At 47.1% G+C, this 21347-nt stretch overlaps 4 protein-coding genes across 5 annotated transcripts; 2 read left to right on the plus strand and 2 right to left on the minus strand.

Moving 5' to 3' along the window:
• The first annotated feature begins 1478 nt into the window (after positions 1–1478).
• Positions 1479–4938, plus strand: LOC112898447 (myosin-2-like). Of its 2 annotated transcripts, none has more exons than XM_025966766.1 (3): positions 1479–1817; positions 2885–3010; positions 3091–4938. In XM_025966766.1, the coding sequence occupies exons 1-3, from the start codon at positions 1479–1481 to the stop codon at positions 4645–4647; spliced, it is 2022 nt and encodes a 673-aa protein (XP_025822551.1). In that variant the 3' UTR covers positions 4648–4938. The 2 variants fall into 2 exon arrangements, with proteins under 2 accessions (XP_025822551.1, XP_025822552.1); XM_025966767.1 differs by lacking the exon at positions 1479–1817 and adding an exon at positions 2272–2541.
• A 227-nt stretch (positions 4939–5165) lies between these two features.
• Positions 5166–7249, minus strand: LOC112898448 (cysteine-rich PDZ-binding protein). Its single transcript, XM_025966768.1, has 4 exons — positions 7110–7249; positions 6847–6964; positions 5510–5601; positions 5166–5417 (listed from the first exon to the last, which is right to left on the minus strand). The coding sequence occupies exons 1-4, from the start codon at positions 7123–7125 to the stop codon at positions 5353–5355; spliced, it is 291 nt and encodes a 96-aa protein (XP_025822553.1). The 5' UTR covers positions 7126–7249; the 3' UTR covers positions 5166–5352.
• A 1315-nt stretch (positions 7250–8564) lies between these two features.
• LOC112896900 (fatty acid desaturase DES2-like) lies at positions 8565–10131 on the plus strand. Its single transcript, XM_025965024.1, has one exon. The coding sequence runs from the start codon at positions 8565–8567 to the stop codon at positions 9813–9815; it is 1251 nt and encodes a 416-aa protein (XP_025820809.1). The 3' UTR covers positions 9816–10131.
• Positions 10132–10656: 525 nt separating this feature from the next.
• LOC112896475 (putative aconitate hydratase, cytoplasmic) lies at positions 10657–18370 on the minus strand. The gene is made up of 20 exons (XM_025964448.1): positions 18063–18370; positions 16577–16681; positions 15903–16063; positions 15734–15826; positions 15380–15565; positions 15127–15288; positions 14705–14849; positions 14470–14612; positions 14020–14076; positions 13855–13934; positions 13685–13760; positions 13415–13600; positions 13263–13330; positions 13056–13174; positions 12790–12911; positions 12408–12506; positions 11782–12261; positions 11598–11696; positions 11265–11507; positions 10657–11155 (listed from the first exon to the last, which is right to left on the minus strand). The coding sequence occupies exons 1-20, from the start codon at positions 18304–18306 to the stop codon at positions 11087–11089; spliced, it is 2937 nt and encodes a 978-aa protein (XP_025820233.1). The 5' UTR covers positions 18307–18370; the 3' UTR covers positions 10657–11086.
• Between the last annotated feature and the right edge of the window lie 2977 nt (positions 18371–21347).

Here is a 21347-nt window from a genome sequence, read left to right on the forward strand (position 1 = left end):
TTCTAGCAAGTGCCTTTGTCTCAAGAAAATATGGCCCTAGAAGGGGCCTCTAGTCCCTGCTTTTACACTATGATTAGGTGTATAGTTATACTACAGAAGCTTCCAAAAATACATTGAAGCCCCCAGATAAGGATGGAATTAAAGTTAGACTCTTTGGGCCAATGCTCCCTCCCTCTTGCAACATGGGATGTCCCTGCCCTCCCTGGATGGACTGTAGATGCCAGTGATGTCTGAACAACCACCTGATCGCCACTGGCCTCTTTCAGTATCCCTCCATGTTCAGTGACGAGGCTCCGGTGCATATGAACTGATCTCTCAAGTTCAGGTGCTCCAAACTTCAAACTTGATCGATGTAGTCTGTTAATATCGACACTTATCTGCATCTGTAAACAAGCAAAGGGGAATAAATCAACTTGTGTTGTGCAACTAAGTTTATGTGGGTTATCATACATTATCAACTTGTGCACGTGAACAAAAATATTAAGGGAACACTACTGCTGTAGCTATATCAAGTGGTGCACTAGGAGTCGGAAGGTTAAAGGTTAAAAGACACATGGCTGTACAGGAATAATACTATATCCATGGTGGTACGTGCAATATTTCCCAAGTGGGGATTAGCAACAATTAAGGATAATTAACTTAAGTTACTCCGAATGAATCTGTAAAAACTTAGAAGATGCCATATACTTCCTTCCCTTCGTCCTAAAAAAAAGAGTCAACTAAAAATTTTAGAACGGATTGACAAGGAAGTAAAATGACCTTGATTGCTTCTATTTAGTAGTCATATTTGGCGCGAATTGATAGTTGCACGCTCACATGCAAAATTGAGTATAATAACTTATTCTCTAGAATAAATTTTGAATCACAGAATGACTACCCTCCACCACCTATTGTTAGCCGAGGATTAAGGCCAATCCTAATGGCGATCTTGAAAAGCTCTTGAGAGGGAAAATCATAGATCAACAAAAGTGGGGAATGTACTTAGTAATGTCCGGTGTTTTGAAGCCCCTAAGCGCTCATTACCCACTCCATTGATGCTCTCGGCCGGTCTCCTCTCCCCTCCATCTCGATCTAGGGCAAGTTGGTTAATTAAGGTCTAGGTTTAGGGCCTTAGGGGTTGAAGTCTTTCTCTAATCCTCTCATAACACAAATTTTTCCTTCCATTTCAACGAAATATGTAAACACACGTCTCAGGGATACTAACAAACAGTTGGCCTATTTTAACCCAGTTGAAACAATTTCATCAAACATTCGTACTTGCAATCAAATCAGAAGGCATGGCACGTGCTGCTCATCAATGCCAACTTTCCTTACAGCCCCCCGTAGAAAACGTCCTCTTTCCTTCCATGCCCCTTAATTCTCTCCCCTTGTCGCTTCCGACCCCTCGCGGCCTCTTCTTGCTCTCCGCTCCAACGTCTCCCACTCTCCGCCCCGCTCCGGCCTCCACCCTTCCAGCCGCCGGAACCCTACCCCCGCCAATGCCGCCCGCCTCCCGCCCCGCCCCCGCCTCCTCCGCTCCGCCCCCGCTGCCCCGCGCTCCCCGCCGCCTCAGCCGACGCCGCCCGCTCAAGGCGGCACAACCCGCCGCCGCCCCCTCCGCCGGTGGCGCTGCCAGCCGCGGCGGCGGCCCCTCGACCCCGCATGTCCTGTGGGCCGCACGGGGCGGCGAGGGAAATGCCGGCGCGGAGAAGCCGCGTGGGGACCCGCCCTCCTCCGTCAGGCGGCTGGCCGCGGCGGTGTGGCGGCTGCGGCCACCCGAGGAGGCACCCGCCGCCGGCCAGCGCGCTGACGCCGCCGCCGCCCGTGTCGGGCTCGAGGTACGCATCCTCCCCAACCCGCGCTCCCCATTTCGAATAAAAAGAAAAAAAAAGTTCGAATTTTTAGCTCGAATCAGCTGCTTCCGCTCGAACGCTGCCGGATTCGGCGTACGGGGAGGCGAATCCTGGACGGCAGGACGGCGACGCCCTCCTCCATCAAGAGGCTGTACTCGCCCTACCCCTCGTACCACCCCCTACCGCCCCGTTTCAGACCGTGGCGGCAAGCAGTTACTAGCCGTTGCGGCGTCGCACGGCGGCTGCCGGGTCGAAGCCCAGATCCCCATTTATGGCGGCGTCTCGTCCCCTTCAGTGCTCCCTTTCTTTTTTTATATGAACGGCGCCCGTTTCAGTGTCGCCGGGCGGCATTTATGGGTCAGGCCATGGGCGCGTTCCTTGTGACGCACCCAACCAACTCGATCCCGCTCATGTGATCTACTCCGGGCTCATTCAAACGTCGGCGTGCCGTGCAATTACGCGGGGCACGGATGTACCTTGCTAGGGTTCTTATGCCGGAGTAACCCGCTTGTCTCCTGCAGCTACCCGCACCTGCTTGTGGTGTGCAGGTGGCTATTTACTGGAGTCACTGCTGTGCTATCTCACCAAGTGGGATGTTCAGTGTAAACTTGGTCGTGAGTTTAGTTTCCACCTGAATGAGTTAACCTTGCTGATTTGCGATGCGGCTATTGTTCATTCCGTGAACAATACATTCTTGCTTCGGAGGATGGTATGCTATTTCACTGAGCTCGTCGCTGTCATTTGTCATCTGGTGATGAGATCTGAATGATCTACTCAACAGAGTCGTCCAGATTTATAGGCATACTCACACAGACGATTCATCTTTGTTTCATGTCCCCCTTCGGCTTTCAGAGATTTGATTCTTTATTATGATTTATATTAAGAAATAACTGTTGGCTGTAACTTCTAGAATGGGTAAATCTTGTAGAGCTGTCTGAATTTTTTAGCCATACAGTAATGGCTTTCTGCTGGGAAGGGAGGGAAATACTGCTTTTGTGACAATTGGTTGCTCTTTCTTAGTCACTTGTTGGTTTCACTTCCTTGTATGACAGCATATACCAAGGCATCTACAAGGTCAGCTTCTGAGGAAGGATCCTCTTGGCCACCACCATCGTCTGAAGGATGACATTTCAAGCCCCAACTCCGTCCTGGAGCCACATAGTGGAGAGCTCCACAAGGTAAAGCTAGAAATCACTTGCACCTAAATTGCTGTTCTCGATTCCATGCTGTGAACTAATCCAGTGGATTAACTGTGCAGGTACATCTTCGTCTTGCCTCCAGCATGGAGGATGCGACAAAATGGGAGCCTGTAAACATAAAGAGCATTGAACCAGATGGTGCTTATGTGATTGCCAGTCAACTAAATCTCGTTGAGGAACAGCATGGGGGAAGTTATGTTGCTAGCCTTGAGATGGAGCTTCAGCAGGCGCGGGATAGGGTAAGCAAGCTAGAAGCGGAGCGGGTTTCAGCAAAGAAGCAACTTGATCACTTGTTCAAGAAACTCGCAGAGGAGAAAGCAGCTTGGCGGAACAGAGAGCACAAGAAGGTTCGAGCCATTCTTGAAGATATGAAGGCAGACCTGGAGCATGAGAAAAAGAACCGGAGGCAGTTGGAGACTATTAACTTCAAACTTGTTGATGAGTTGAAAGAGGTCAAAATGGCAGCGAAGCAGCTACTGCAGGAGTATGACAACGAGCAAAAGACGCGGGAACTCACAGAGGAGGTGTGCAACAAGCTGGTGAGGGAGATAGAGGAACACAAGTCAGAGATTGAAGCCTTGAAGCAGGATTCTGTCAAACTGCGGGGTGAGCTGGATGAGGACAGGAAATTGCTACAGATGGCTGAGGTGTGGCGTGAGGAGCGAGTGCAGATGAAACTTGTCGATGCCAAACTCACTTTGGAGGCCAAATATGATCAGTTGAGCAAACTGCAGGAGGATGTAGAGGCTTTCATTTCCACTTTTAGCTCTTCCAAAGGAGACAGCACAGTTGTTGAAGCAGCATGCAATATTGCACAGACCATTGGAGCGGTTAGAGAGGAAGAGGTCAAATTCACGTATGAGCTACCACGAGCATCGGAAGATATATTGTCCATCTTTGAAGAGCTGCGCCCAAGTGACGAAACTGTTACAAAGGAGACTGAACCATGCCCAAAGCAGAGCTATGCAATGTGCAAATCAGAAATCCAAGAAGCTAGCTCAGCGTCTGATATATTTCTGGAAAATCGAGCCAAATTGTTTCAAGATGGAAACCATTCTGATGAGAGCGAAATGGAAGATGGCAGCAGCTGGGAGACCATGAGCCATGAAGAGATGCAGGGCTCAAGCCACTCGCCATATGGAAGCGATCCTTCAGTCAACAAGATCTTTGACAGAATTTCCTGGACGAGTGGAAACGATTCTGAGGGTGGGCAGACCAACAAGCTGTGTGATGACTTGAGCAATGTGTACCTGACCGACATGAAACAGCCCAAGAAGAAAGAGTCTGCCATATCGAAGCTCTGGAAGTCATCCCCTCTGAAAAACTACGAATTCCGCACGAAAGATGCTGCAGAGATGACAAATGGGAGATCATCGAGTGCAAGTCTTCCCAATGGTGTGTTCTCAAATGCCAAAGGCTTGAATTTAGATATGGGAGACAGCACCCCAAGTACAGCACAGTGGAGCTCACCGGATTCAATGAACAGCCAGCTCAACCGGGGTTTCAGAGGTTGCATGGAGTTGGTTCAGAGGCAGAGCCTCAAGGCGAAGCTTTTAGAAGCCCGGATGGAAACACAGAAGATTCAGCTTCGTCATGTGCTCAACCAGAAAACCTAATTTAGAACTGCAGTTCGCATCCAGAAATAAAATTCCAAGCATTGAATTTTTACTTCATTTCTCTTGTGCATTGTAGAATGTAACTTAGTCTCTTGTGCTTCTACTTCATAGAACTATATAGCTAGCTGTAGCCTAGTAGGCTGACCTGGCCATAGTTGATGCATCTGTCTAATTGTGGCAGTACATTTGACAGGTTATAGCGTCGTCTTTGTGCGTAATGTAGCGGTAAACCAGAAGCTTCAGACCAACTGTACCAGTAATGTAGCAGCAAACAAGCACTGTTCAGGCAAACTGTACCACTGGCAGTGAAGAATTGTAACACCTCTGAAATGTGTTTTCGCTTAAAAAATGCAGGATATTCAGAAATGGAAACCTATGCAGAAACTGTCGGCATGGAGGTCACATGAATTCTGATAAAAAGAAAATGCATGCTAGTTCCGATTTGGTATCGTGAAATGATGCGAAATCAAGACTCACGGAACTCACTGCTTTCAATTGCAACAGCCACAACAGACTCCTAGAGATATAACACACAAACTCGAGTTGCTGGAGCCTGGGGCTTTAATTTTGGAAACGTTACATGTTCCATAACAGTTAGCCAAGTACAATTTTTTTTCTGTTATAACACACATCAGTACATCTGACGGCTAGATTGCGAGTACCAGATTTAATACAAGTAATTAGCAGTTTAGTATACAGCTAGGATCACACGTTGCTTTGCTTGTAGAGCTTTGTGTCCAGCACTTGCTTCCCGCACATTGCACACACTCCTGAAAGTAAGTCAGCAGTATGATCAGAATCAGGAATTAACTTATTTCAGATAGCATCTCGTGAAGTCATGGACTCTAATGGAGTTTCTTACCTTTCGAATAAGCACAGGTGTGGCAATATTTAGCGTCCTGGTGCACCTGTTGCTTGCAGATTATACATTTGGTGTTTCCATAGGGAGTCCACCTGTTGATTAAGCAGAAGTGCATAGAGTTAGACCACAATCCCAATATAATACCTTCAACAGATATGATTTGAACATTTATAATTTACAAAAAAAACCATGATACAATTTCAATAGAGACAAGGAAAAGATGGCTTGTTCTGAAAAATATCCAAAGAGGTTAAAGAATCCATGGATGCAGAAAACATAGTTAAAATTTTAAGCTGCAGATTTAGAAGCAGCAGATCTTTACTCCTGAGCAAACACACGGAATACAGACCAGCCAATGGCGACATAAGATATTTCTATGGAAATTCAAGAGCACCTTCCTTGAACATAAGGATCTAACCACAATATGAATTTTGAGTTACAGAAGCCTAAATGAAAACTGAAAATCTTGGCCCTATTTCCCCATATCCATATGAGAAACCATATCCAGCACCTGTTTTCAACTTTTCATCCCATACAGAATCAAAACTCCTATGCCTTCCCCTCACATTTTCTACTCATCCCCCGTCAATTCCCACAACTAGTGATGAAAGGCTCATTAACTTGACAGGTGATGTCTTCCTATTCCTATGTTCGCCCAAATATAACACTCAGCGTAACTGTTTGTCTTAAAACACGAAATAACCGATAAAATAGTTTATCGTTTATAGAACTCCATGTGGTATTTGTAGCATGTTGTGATCCAGATCTGTGACACTTCCAACAAAAACTTCACTATCTATTCAGTTAAGAAAGGCCATCTTGCACTAAGGCCCTGCATTGAAGATACATGCACTGTTGGGGTGCAGGGGCATGAGGCTGCTGTGGTGCCACTATTGCAGTACATCATGCAGCCAGACCCTTGTCCCAAACTGTCATGAACTCTCGTACCGCCTGGCATATCATCAATTTATCAATCAGATTCAGTTGAGGGCGAAATGAGAGGTTCCAAAAATTCTGAAATAAATTCCTTCAGGTGCCTCAAAGTTAGTACTTAGTAATCAAGTCTACCAGCCTGTCCATTGAGTTCAACTAACAAACAATCTGTTTGATTGATCGGTTACTGTATGTCTGTCATGTGACCAGTGGAGCCATTAACTCTGGTGATTTGCCTGTTTTCTTAAAGAAACCCCAGCCCTACCTGATCTGTTCGAGAGACCCCAGTAAATGAAATTGAGATCCTAAGAAACAAGCATCAGCTCAACCTTGACCGCAAAGAACTATAGTGGAGCTTTGGAGGAGATGGTTCGGTGGGGGATCGGGAAAGGAGGGAGGCTGACCTGTTCTTCTTGGAGAGGAGCTTGTTCTCGTTGATCTTGCGGCCGCCACTCTCGTTGGTGTTGCTGGCGCCCTCCTTCCACTTGTCCGGCACGATCACCTTCCCGAGCTTCTTCTCGCCTGCATCCCAAATCCCACCAACCCATCTTAGGAGAGAACCGAAAAAAAAAAACAGATCCCAGCACGGAACCCCTAGGGCAAAGACGAATCGGCCAAATCCGGCAGGAGAAACATCTAGGGCCGCCAGGAGGGAAGGGGATCTTACACTTGGCGCACACCATCGCCGACGCCGCCGGCGCCGATTCCTTTGCTGTTCTTGCGGTTGGGACTCGGGGACCGGACGGGGTAAGAGTGGAGAAGGCGGTGGCGGTGGGTCGGCCGGATTCAGGAGGGTTGGGCGAACTGGATTCCTGACTCATTGGGCCAGGCCTGAAACACGGCTCGGCCGACATACCTCCTGCTCTATGGGCCCAATTCGGACGAAAATGTTGGCGTGAGTTGGGCCCAAGTTGAAAACTGACCAAATCGGTTTGCTGAAACCCAGAGCCAGTAAATTTCTTTGAAATTAACCTAAAAAAAGTAAATTTCTTTGAAATTCGGGCTGGAGGTCCGCAGTTGGAGTGGAGAACAAAGGATTTCTATCCGTTGAGGATTATTTGTAGATCGTGCCATTATGTTACTATACACAGCCAGGAATGTAATGTAATCCATCCATTTGCGTGTATGGCACATGGCCAACCTCAACATTGTCATTAAATTGATTGAAGGTAAAGTTTCAGCAATAGTAGAAAACCGGAGGGCTTTTCTGTTGTTGTAATTATCTAAATATCCAGAACAGATATATGTTTAATTACAAAATATGATTTTTGTCCTATAAAACATTTGGGTATCCTAGACAGATAAATGATGGGGATATCAATTTGGTTTTCAGGCTGAAGAACTTTTTTGGTCATAAGAAGTTAGTAGTAGTAGATATGTGTGTGACTTTGAAAAAAAACATGTTTGGAAGAGGTGAATTTCACTAATAATGAAATGGATAGGCTTTGAATGGGATGGCACAACGATAGGCTTTGAATGGGATGGCACAACATCTTGTTTGGGTCCAGCGGCATGCACGATTTGGACAAACTATTGTGATTAGGATAAGCGAGTTGTCAGAAGGGATCAGTTTCAACAATAGATAATTTGCTAGAACGGACAAACTATTATATTTAATTAAATAGTGTTTGTAATATTATACAGTTATGCGAGGACAATGGTGATGACCGTGCGGAGTGTCCGGAGCGAGGTGCCGTCATAGCCGCCATTACAACGCGTGCCCCAGATCCAACCTGCTCATGATGTTGAGACCGAGGTGAATACACATACAAGTCACGCACCTGTTCAAACCAGTGCCTCTGACTAAACTCCGGTTCCAGCTTACATCGGATGTTTGACATCGGATGTATGACACTAATTAGATATATTAAATATAGATTAATTAAAAAATTATTTGTATAAATATAGACTAATTTGCAAGACGAATCTATTAAATATGATTTGGCAATATTTTGTCCTACAGTAAATATGTGCTAATAATGAATTAAGTAAGATTCATCTTATGAATTAGTCTCCATTTATGCAATTAGTTTTATAGTTAGTTTATATTTAGTATACCTAATTAGTATCTAAACAGATTCGGATTAAAAATTATTTTCTGAACCCAAACAGAAAGTAATAAATGAAGCGGCTCTCTACCTCCTTTTATTCTTCAACAGCAGACACAGCCAGCAGCTCGCGCGAAGAGCAGGATGGCGGCCGAGAAGCAGCGGGAGACTACGGGGAAGAAGCGGAGGCCGCTGCGGCGGCGGCCGTGCTGCCGCGGTCCCCGACGGACAAGCCTCCCTTCACGCTGGCAGAGATCAGGAGCGCCGTGCCGCCGCACTGCTTCCGGCGCTCGCTCCTCCGGTCCTCCGCCTACCTCCTCCGCGACCTCGCCGTCGCCGGGTGCCTCCTGTGGCTCGCGCTGGCGGGCATCCCGGCGCTCCCTCCCGCGCTCCGCCTCGCCGCCTGGCCGCTCTACTGGGTGCTGCAGGGCAGCGTGCTGTTCGGCGTCTGGGTGATCGCGCACGAGTGCGGGCACGGTGCCTTCTCCGAGCACCCGCGCCTCAACGACGCGCTGGGCCTGCTCCTCCACTCGGCGCTGCTGGCGCCCTACTTCTCCTGGAAGTACAGCCACCTCCGCCACCACGCCAACACGAGCTCCCTCGACCGCGACGAGGTCTACGTGCCCTGCCGGAAGGCCGACCTGCCGTGGTACGCCGAGCGCGTGTACGGCGGCGACGACCACCCGGGCGCGCGGCTGGCGCTGCTCGCCGTGCAGCTCACCGTGGGGTGGCCCATGTACCTGGTGTTCAACACCTGGGGCCGCGCGTACCCGCGCTGGGCCTCCCACCTCGACCCCTGCGCGCCCATCTTCGCCGGCCGCCGGGAGCGCGCCGGCGTCGCGCTCTCCGACGCCGGCCTCCTGGCGGCCTCCCTCGCGCTCTGCCGCGTCACGGTGGCGCGCGGCGAGGGGGCCTGGTGGCTGGCGCGCGTCTACGGCGCGCCGCTGTTGGTGGTGAACGCGTGGCTGGTGCTCGTCACGTACCTCCACCACACCCACGCGGCGCTGCCGCACTACGGCGGCGCCGAGTGGGACTGGCTCCGCGGCGCGCTCGCCACCGTCGACCGCGACTACGGCGTGCTCGGCAGGGCCTTCTTCCACAACATCGCCGATACGCACGTCGCGCACCACCTCTTCCCCGCCATCCCGCACTACCACGCCGCGGAGGCCACCCGGGCCATCCGCCCCGTCCTCGGCGAGTACTACCGCTTCGACCCCACGCCGTTTGCCGAGGCGGCGTGGCGGGAGGTCAAGGAGTGCATCTACGTCGAGCCCGACGAGGACGGACGCAAGGCCGGCGTCTTCTGGTACAGCAACAAGTTCTAGCTGGCCCCCGCAGTGGTCGGCGGCGGAACAGAACAATCTCGTGGAGCGCCAAATGTTTTCAGATGCAATAATGAATGTTGATGATCAGTTCAATGGAGAAAATTACCGATCTTAATAATAGTACTGGCGTGCTTGCTAGATATGCTGTTGTTCATGATCGTTCAGCATCACTGTAATTTTTTTTCATATGGTCAACTATTTGATCGCTTCCTGATCCCAACCTAAAGATAGACAAATGACTCGGACATTATCTGAAATGTCTATGAATGAGCCAGTCAATCAAGAAGCTGGTGCGGTGGTCTACCGCTGATTTGTATATATGCCTTAGCTAGGCGGCTGGGTCACTCAAAATTGATGACGTAAGCTAGGGAAAAACTGTCGTCATTGGTAGTTCACTGAAAATCTTCGTTGCTAGGTTATTCACACCATGCATCTATTTTCCATGGTAACGTATTAAATGAGGGTGAAAGTGCATGTAGCCTAGCGGTTACAGGTGGATTTGCCGGCTAAGTCTTCAAAGATGCTCATAGAGTAAGGTTTGCGTACATGTGTTCATAAGGGTGAGTATGCATATATTGTGAGTGTTTAAGTTGTAATGTGTAATTAAAAAAAAATACCAAACGAGGACGGAGCTCAGGTGCGGCTACTACTGCTACTCAGACGGCACGTTGGCGACTGCAGCAGGCTAACTCGCCCGTCCGTTTTCACAATGAACCCACGTGCAATCGCTCGCAGCCTAATAGAATTCTCAGCCGCCTTTTCAAGCCAAACGAAACCACGAACGCAAAATTTGTTCCTCCAGGCACAGTAATTTTCTTGTCCATAAGCAAAGACTAGATGAGACAACAAATAAACCAAACATACAATTACCTACAGGAATCTGTACCAGCAGCATAAATGTGATTCAAAACCACCAAAATACCAAATGGTACATCGGTACAGAGCATAAGCAATGTAGCACAAGCATGGTACTAGCACCGAAATCATTTACAGCGCGCCCTACATGTCTGTGAAACAGGAATTTCAGGACAGTCTGTTCCGCAACACGGTTCATCATTGTAACCAAACAGCAGGCAAAGCTAATCAATCAGCACTCACACCCGCTGGTGGTCCCTGCTGCCTCCGGCTTTTATTTCACAGTTTATTGATAGGACTGAATAGACAAAGGCCCTGAGATCCATAGCGAAAACTCTACATCCAACCAGGCCGTACACCCCGTGGGGGTGACGAGCCTGCCATCTGCTGTCACTGGTGAATCGGTATAATCTGCCTTAGTTCTGTGCCAAGTTGCGGATGACATAGGGGAGAATACCTCCATGGTTGAAGTACGCCAGCTCCACCTGCAGCACAACCAAGAAAATGATTTAGTGTGCGAAACTGCGAACCAATTGAGAACACTTAGCCTAGTTCAATGATACAATAAAAATACATGTTCTGAAGTGCATGTACCTCAGTGTCAAAGCGAAGGGTGCAGGTGAAGGATTTCCCATTTTCGGTCGTGACAGTCACATCCTGGCCAGGACGGATCTCACTGAGGTTGGTAGGGAGGTTGATGCTGTACTGCTCATGCCCAGTAAGGCCGAGCGAATCAGCATCCTCACCAGCTTTGAAGCAGAGAGGAATGATTCCCATCCCCACCAAATTGCTTCTGTGGATACGCTCGAAACTCTTGGCAATCACAGCTTTGACTCCCTGAAAACAATGCCATACCGAATCTGTCAATACTATGTCTTCCCAGACATGAATCAAATAAGGACACAAAATCTGGGTAGAAGAACTTGCCAGGAGCATCGGTCCCTTGGCAGCCCAATCACGAGAACTGCCACTTCCGTACTCAGCACCAGCGAGAATTATGGTGGCAAGGCCCTCAGATTTGTATCTCTGCAAAAGGGGACATGGGCATTAGGAGATTGTATGGAGAGAAATGAAGTGACAGACCTCATAACAGTAGTCTCATCTAACGTACCATGGCTGCATCAAAAACATAAAGCTTCTCCCCAGTAGGAACATGAATGGTCTTGGGTCCAACTTCTCCATTCAAGAACTTGTTCACGATCCTAATGTTTGCAAATGTTCCTCTTGCCATTACTTCATCGTTACCACGGCGGCTACCGTATGAGTTGAAGTCCTTCCTGTCCACACCACGCTCCATCAAATACTTAGCAGCAGGACTGTCTTTGTGTATGCTTCCAGCAGGTGAAATATGATCTGTCGTAATGCTGTCCCCGAAGTTCAGTAAGCAGTAGGCATCCTTCACTGCAAAGGGACCAGGTGGGGACATGGTCATGTCCTTAAAGTACGGGGGCTCATGAATGTAAGTGGATTTTGGATCCCATGAGTAGAGCGACGCTTCAGGGACAGTTAGCTGGTTCCACATTGGGTTGCCTTTTGTGATAGCCTCATAGGTGCCCTTGAACATGTCAGGCAGCACACTAGATTGGACAACCTGTTGGGTACCATTTTAGTAATGATTATTGCCACGAAATAAGTGGAGACAGAAAGTACTCCAGTATAAGTAATGATAAAAATAGTCACAACTCTGAATTGTGTACAAATAACTGAAAGGCAACAAAGTTTCAGCATATAATATACCTGTGCAATTTCTTCAGTTGAGGGCCATATATCCCTGAAGTAGACTTCCTTGCCATCTTTTCCAATTCCAATGGGCTCTTTCTCAAAATCAATGTCAACCTGAAAAGTACAACTGACAATGTTAACCAATTACCTGCAATTTAAAGCCCAGGTATACTGAAATTTATTTGGCCATGCCAGCGTTTCCTACAGAAATAGGACGTGGTAAAGGGCCTCAAAAATTTTAGCCTAGATAATCTAAGGGCCAAGCTCTTATCTTATACAATTTTGAGCTACAAATATATAAGGGCCAAGTTGGATTGTGAAGAGGGAACTAGGCCCATGATCCATTACCACCCCCTGTTATGGTAACTATCAGTGTGAGAAAACAACATGGACTTACAGTGCCAGCAAGTGCATAAGCAACAACAAGAGGTGGCGAAGCAAGGTAGTTAGCCCGAGTCAGAGGGTGCACACGACCCTCAAAGTTCCGGTTGCCCGACAAAACAGCAGCAGCAACAACATCTATGCAAAAAGATAAGCCATAAGTCAATCATACAGACCACACTGAAATTTTTTTTTTCTCGAATACGCAGGAGAGCTGCGTCATTGCATTAAGAGACCACAATGAAATTCACCGAAACTAGATAGGCAATGTTCTCAAATTACCATTTTCTGTAATAGCAGCTGATACAGACTCATCAAGATCACCAGAATTTCCAATGCAAGTGGTACATCCATAGCCAACAATATGAAATCCTTGCTGGTTCAAGTACTCTTGAAGACCACTGTAAAAAGAAATCACCAGATGCTACTCTAAGATGCCATCTGATATGCACTAGTTTCACTATTCTTTATTAAGCGATGACAAGATACCTCTGAAGCAAGTACTTCGTGACAACTCCTGATCCGGGGGCAAGGCTAGTCTTCACCCATGGTTTCACCTAAAGAAAAAGAGCCATTTCACATCAGCAGCGCAGCGAAGTATTTAGTACAATAGCATGTGATTACATTACAAAAGAACAAACCTCAAGACCCAACTCGCAGGCTTTCTTGGCTACAAGGCCAGCACCAAGCATAACGCTAGGATTTGAGGTGTTTGTGCAGCTAGTTATTGCTGCTATAACAACACTACCATGCTTGATTTCCGCTGGCTGCCCATGGAAGTCAAATTTGACAACCTTATCCTGCTGCTCCTTTGGCACTGCAAAACCCTGGAATTTTGTACGTATATTTGATTAATAACGTCAGATGAAGCACTGTTATGCATAATATATGATAGAAAACCAAGCAGTTACCTTGAATCCAACTCTGTTGTCCAGGCAAGCATGCCAATCTGATTTCATATCCTTCAAAGGGACACGGTCATGAGGCCTACAAGTTAAGAAACACAGTAAGACCCAGTACTACCTCCTAATAAGCAGAACTGCAGCACTATTGTCCAATCAGAACAGAGTCAAGAAAATACCTCTTTGGGCCAGACATGCTAGGCTCCACCTCATCAAGGTCCAGCTCAAGATAAGAGGAGTAAACTCGTTCTGTTTGAGGCTGCCATCATAATGCAAATATGTTTATATTTTGCACAACAAATAATAGCTGAGACTCATGGGCTGCCGTGAGAAAAGGGGGCTACCTCACTGTAGTCCACAAACATCTTGTTGGCTCGCAGATATGCTTCAATCATCGACACCTAAATGAAACATTGAAGATTCAAATTACAAAATGGAGCGGATGCAGAATTCATCAGACAAAAACAATAACTTTTATAAATGAAACTAAGAGGACAAAAAAACAATAGTATGGATGGCAACAGGACATAATGTTTTGGGGGAGACAACTTTCTATCCATTGAATTTTACCAAACCCTTTTCTAGAACAAATATGGACCAGTTTCCTACTGAAGAAAGCCAACTGGAGAAGCTTGAAGCCACATCCCCATGGGGAGTAAGAATAATATTATGCCACGAATGGGGAAAATACCAGGATATGTTACGCATCGCCAAATATTTCATGATTGTATCTGACATGAAAATACTAATGTGAAGGTAGCAAATAAAAGAGTTTGCCGACAGTGAAAACATACAGTTTCATTGCTACGGCCTGTCAGTTTAAGGTAGTCCAATGTCACATGGTCCACAGGAAAGAAGCCCATGGTAGCTCCATATTCTGGTGACATGTTTGCAATTGTGGCCCTGTCAGCTAAAGACAGCTTACCCATACCTTCACCTGGAGACAAAAGAAAAGGGAAAATGTGTCAACAGTGTATAATCAAATTGCATCAGGTTGGCACATTCCATCTACCAACATGAAGTACTTACCATAGAATTCAACAAACTTGCCAACAACACCATGTTTCCTTAGCATTTGTGTCACTGTAAGAACAAGGTCCGTAGCCGTGACACCATTCCGTAACTTTCCAGTCAACTTGAAGCCAACCACACCAGGCAAAACCATGCTCATTGGCTGTGTAAGGAAATAACAAACAGAACAGCATTTATTTAAGAGAGTAAAATTCTTAACTGAATCCCAAGTACAACCAACATACTAAAAGGTCATAAGCAATTAAACCATTTCAAGATAAGCTCCGTAAAGAGCATCTTACAATGTGAACTGATTTAATGAAATGTGGATGTAATTTGGGGTGAGAGAAAAAGATGCTAAAAGCGTTTTTTCCGTCAGCACAAATGCTAATAATTGTCAATCTATCATTAAATGACAAGGGGGGCCGCTTGAGATTTACCTGACCAAGCATTGTAGCCTCAGCTTCAATACCCCCAACACCCCAACCAGCGACACCCAAACCATCAATCATTGTGGTGTGTGAATCAGTACCAACTACGCTGTCAGGATAGAGAATGCCATCTGTGTTGAAAACGACTCGGCCAAGATATTCAAGGTTGACCTGATATTTGTGTATGAATTAAAAAAAAATTGGAGTTACTCAGGAGTCATGGTAGCACTGCAGAAATTTTCCATAAGTCCAGAGCATTTACCTGGTGCACAATACCAGAACCAGGGGGAACAACAAGCATATTTTGGAAAGCACTAGAGCCCCATTTAAGGAAACCAAATCTTTCTTTGTTGCGACTAAATTCCAATTCCATGTTTGCTTGTACAGCATTCGGCGACCTTGCTACATCCACTTGCACTGAGTGATCAATAACAAGATCCACTGGGACCTGTATTCCAAATGAAAATGACCACAACAGGAAAATACAAAGTTAAGATGATGCCATATAGGACCCAAACATCTGTACTACTTGAAATAACCTTCGTGGAATTTCTAATGGTTCGGAAATAGATCGAGTATTCAGTTTTCAGGTAGCAATGAGAGAAAATATATGTACCAATGGGTTGATCTTGTTGGCATCACTTCCCAACTTGGCCATCGCATCACGCATAGCTGCAAGATCAACAACTGCTGGAACTCCAGTGAAGTCCTGAAGAAATTATGTCAATGATGAGGAAAGGCATTTACAAACAGATGAGATCATTTGTGATGTTGCCAGTTCAAACCTGAAGAAGAACACGTGCTGGCTTGAATGGTATCTCAGCCAACTTTGGAGATGTGTTTTCCCAATCAATGATTTTCTCAACATCATTCGTGGTAACTTGGAAGTTATCACAGTTGCGGATAGCTGACTCGAGAAGAATACGGATGGAGTAGGGCAGTTTATCTGATAGATCGCGAAAAAAACCTTTACTCAGTAAAGAAAAATAAAAGATGTAATATACATTCAGCAACAACAATAGAAAATATAATATACAGTAGTACTGTTACAAACCATAGCATTGATAGAAACACAAGCGATATGATTAGGGAGACGCCTATTTGAGGTGGTTTAATGTAAAAGATAACCAATAACATGTCCTCATGTAAAATGTTCGCAAGTTCAAGTTTTGATGCGGAAACATAGTTTTCTCAAGGAGTAGCATAGAATCGTGCCGCTATTTTATTTCTAAAAAAAATCTGGATCATCGACTGAGAAAAAACAGACAAACAAGCCCTCATGTTTGACTGGAAGAATAGGCACTGAAGTAATATTAAGCATGTACTACTATTTTTCTGCAGTTTAGGATGCTAAAATTACACTCAACATACACAGCACAATTGAAAACGTACAAAATAAATTGGCAATGACAGAAGCAAAGGGAATGAAAATTTTTCAAAATGCAAGCAGAAAAATTACCAATCCTTGGATCATTTAGTGCAGGAAGGCTGTAGAACTTTCCATATTCACCACCTCCAGGCTTGGGGAGGCTGGTCAGAATATTCTTGAAGGTGTGCTCAGTTGCTGAAAGCGAAGTAAAGAAGCATGATTATAGTGCATTAACAAATCACTAGTAGTGCCTGTTCCATGATAAATTACTCATGCCATAAATTATTGAAGGTGCATTTCTCTAGACTGCATTTGTCTTAATGCACTTAAGAGTGAAGTGAGATACAGTATGTATAAAGACAGATTCAAAGTCAACTGAATGAGTCATCAAGTTGATGGTTCATTGAAAATTACCCGATTATAGATATCATTAACATGCCAATGAGACTAGGAGCAGCCACATAAAAAAAAGGCACATATCATCATCATCATCTACAAACAAGACTTTTTTAACTATTTCTGGGCAACTGATCATGCACTGCTACTGCAGGCATCAATTCAGAAAAAGGGTCATAGTATTGTATCAAATCCCAGCTAATCGTCGATCACATGAATGTAATCCAATCTTTATAGTACCAAACCAATCATAGGAAACACAACTGAAGGCATTATTAGATTCATATAAGGAGGCCTTTCAGAAGGAAACAATCAAGTCACAACCACCAGGGATCACCAAAACAAGTATGACATCACTGCCTAACTACCAGTTCCTCATCTAATCACTAATTCAGTATCCCCCTGAATAAATTAGCTGTATCCAGAACAAATGACACTAACCAGTACAACCCCTGCTTGTGAGTTGCAACTACCGATCACAATCCATCACATACTCAGCTCTAGCTCTGTTTCTGCTGGCAGCATGACACGAGAAAAGCGCTAGCTTAAGTAAGATGCAACCTGAGCTGACTGGACTGCTAACGATCAGATGCCATGATACCCCTCAAAAAAAAGTAGCAAAACATCGATCTCGAATCTCTAGACAAAAGTAAAAGTAGTACTAGGAATCTGTCAGCCGCTATCCCTAAACCCCTAGCCCCCAAACGAATCCAAAACACGTCCCATCGAGATACAAATTCCAATCAGAGGAATCCAATCCCGAATCTCGTGATGCAAAAACACACGGAACCATTCCGCGGGCCAACACGAGAAATGGGGCAGCTGGTTGCCTGGCGGCCAACGAATCCGATATCCATTCCTTGATCGAACGCATCTGGCCATCGCATCACATGACTCGCTTGAACCACAAAACCCCCAAGTACTGATGAACGCCACGAAAAGAACAAAATCCACACGACGCGAACACGGCACTCCCAATTCGATCGAATTCGGGGGCAGCTCGATCAACTAAACTCCCAGCCCAAACCTCTCCAAAATTCAAACGCGCAAGCACACAAGGAAGCAAGCGGCGAGCGCCACGAGGCAGGCCGCCGCGTCAGCGTCACCCAGATCGCCCCACGCCCGTGACCACACGACGACCCGGAACCAGACGGCAGACCCCACGCACGGACGCACGCACCTTGGGTGGCCATCCTGCGCTGGAACCGCTCGACGGCGGGCACGGCGGCCCCGATCTGCCCCCTGGCTCCGGCGAAGCGCGGCCCGGTCCCGGCGGCGCGCGCGAGCCCGGCGCGGCCGACCCACGCGGCGCAGGGGCGCGAGAGAGCGGCGCGGGCGGAGGGGGCGAGGCGCGACTTGCCGGGCACGGAGGAGGCGGAGGAGAGGGATCTGAGGAGGAGGCGGGCGGAGGCGGCTTTATACATGGAGGCCGCAAGTGGGTGGTGGGCTAGCGGAGATCAATAAACCCGGAGGCGGAGCCCGGAGCGGAGCTGGGGGGTTGGTGGAGGCGATGGGGGGTTTGCTGGCCGTTTGGGCTGATGGGAAATATCCAGGAATGGATGGATGCGGCGCGAACTAACCACGGGGCCCGGTTGGGGTGGCTAACCCTGGTTAGCTCCTTGGATCTGCGGGGCTGGGGCTGCTGGCCCACCTCCTGGCTCGCGGCGAGCGGCCGCCGGGGGGGGCGAGGGGCGTGGCGGCCACGGGGCCGCGCGGGCTGGCTCACTGGCAGGTGGGGCCGGGCGGTGGGGTTGGGGCCGGCTCCGGCCGTGCCGAGATGGAAAGGCCGCCGGGTGCCTCTGCGACCCAAGGAGTGTGTATAAATTTGAAACGAAGGGGATATCTGGTTGAGCTCACACATCAGTTGGTTACTTCTTCTATTCTCTCGGGAACTCTGCGGGATTCGGATCAATATTAAACTTGGCACGGGTGCTTGTCTCTAAAATTGAATGCCGTGAGATGTTAGAGGCCCTTTGGGAAGACGATCCATCCGAAAAACTGGCTTCACCAGCTCCCACTTATTTCTAGTTTATTTTCTCCTCACCGTAAATTACGGCATAATATTGCTTTACATAACTCTTTGGCGCCGGACTAAGGGACCCTAACTATTCTACAAGTTTGCTCACTTATTAAAATACATGATGTGAGCTTCGTATCTTTGTCTAGGCATACGGTATATACATCACCCACCTGGATTATCTGTGCGAGTAACCACGTGGTGGTGTTTGTACGCTCATGGCTTGTACTTAACAGAGTGTGCGTGTCGATCGATCACTTTGTTTTAGTAAACAACCACAAAAGCATGAGATGGGGGGGAAAAAAAATAGGCCATGCCTACCCGCCCCGCAAAACAATGGAAAAAAGAAAAGACGATCTCGACTCTCGAGGTAATTTGTCGAGTCGCCACTCGCAAGGGGGCAGCGCATCGAGGAGCACACGGGCACGGCAAGCTAGCTAGCGCGCCCCCAGAAGCTTCGCAGGAGCACACGGTCGAATCCCGTTACGCCACCACGTCGAGCCGAGTTGGGCTGGCGCACTTGGATCGCGACCGGTCACGCTAGCTAGCTAACGGATAAAGAAGGCAGGCAGCTGCGGACGCCTCGGTGCGTAAAGGTTCTGCTAGTCTTCTAGACGCACGCACTGCATGATCCGCTAAGCTACCGGAGCCGTGCGGCGCACTGCCACCCCCGCCCATGCATGCGACGGCCGTGCCGTGGAAGGAACCCCCGGCTGGGATGGCCAACGGAAAGGAAGGGAGGGAGGGAACGAACAACCAGATAGATGCGGATCATATCATGTGATCCGATGCGGGGGGCAGTTGTTGCTCGCTCGCTCGCTCGCTGGCTCGGCGTTGGCGTGGCTCGCCTTTTGATTTGGACGACCGGCGGCCTGCGCCTGCCTTGCACCTCTCGTGTGTCCGTCGATGCTCCTCCCGCTCCCGGTAACAGATTCACTTGCAAGCAAAATAAATCAAACTCTCCTTTAAAAAATAAAATAAAATAAATCAAACTCATGTTCCTGCTTCACATCGCCACTCGCACACCGCGGTCATAAAAAGAAGACCATAATAAGTAACTCATAGATAAATAATCTTCGTGGTTTTGAAAGGCTGGCGACAACAATGTCACATGTAATGCCTACTTATCAAGCCAACGCAAAGGAGTTAGCATGGATACATATACAACAAAGCTATAAAGATAAAGTGTGAAAAGTCACATCACGCGCGGAATATTCTAGAACATATCAACATATGCAGAAGCAATCAACACTGGTACTTCACTTGTCTACTCACGTTAAGAGCACACATGGTAATACACTCGAGCACATTAAAGCAATAACTTTATTTCATAGGCGCGTGCGTGTCTAATGTTTCGGAACTCCAAACTATATATATAACATGATGTCAGTTGAAAATATAACAACACCTGCACTAGAACGTCTCTTCCTTCCCTGGTGACAGACCGGTAGCGGTGTCATGCTATTCCCTACCTAAGATGCAATTCAACATGTGACCTGTAATGCCTATTTAACTTGGCGAGCAGCGGAAAGGGCCAGCATGTGTACATACACAACAAAGCTGCAAAGGTAAAGTAGGTGAAAATTCACATCACGCACGGAATATTCTAGAACATATCAACATATGCATAAAGCAACCAGCACTGCACTTAAATTGTCTACTCATGTTAAGAGTCGGTATGACGCACACATGGAAACAACTTTATTGCATGGACGTATGTGTGTGGAATGTTTCGGAACTTTGAGCTGTATACCATGACATTGATTGAGAATATAACACCACCTTGCACTAGAATGTCTCTACCTTCACTGGTGACAAATTAGTGGGCGGTGCCATGCTATTCTCTACCTAAGATGTTAATAGATGCATTGTCTATAATTACTACACTTTTTCCTTACTTAAGCAAAACAAGGGGCTTAATAGTGCTTTCATGAAAGCGTGGATAACATACCTACTTAAGGCACCATGCCACATCAAGAGGCAAAATAGGCACACATGAAACCTACCCAAACACATCAAAGCTATGAAAGTAAAGAGGGAATTTACATACGTACGGCATGCGTGAACCTTGGCACATTGCCCTTCTCAATAGTAATTCAATTTTATGCCATCTTGCATTGGAGTAACTCATGAAACACATTTGACGGTTTTGAGAGCTGGCACCAATGTAGCCTACCTAACTTGCCAGGTCACATCAAGAGCCGGCACATCACACGTGAAGTCCTTCGCTTTCGACAAAGCAACCGAGGGCAAAATGCCATGAGAAACGAACATGAGCACGTACAAGTAAAATGTGAAACCCACACGACATGCATGGACCATTCGGGAACATATCGGCCCACAAGCAACATTGGTACTCATGGCACATCACACCCACCTTACACGGTGTGCACGTATCATGAACTAGGCGATCAAGGTGACCCACAGCTGCACAACAAAACCTCAGGA

Source organism: Panicum hallii, chromosome 6, assembly GCF_002211085.1.
Source record: "Panicum hallii strain FIL2 chromosome 6, PHallii_v3.1, whole genome shotgun sequence".
Lineage (NCBI taxonomy): Eukaryota > Viridiplantae > Streptophyta > Magnoliopsida > Poales > Poaceae > Panicum > Panicum hallii.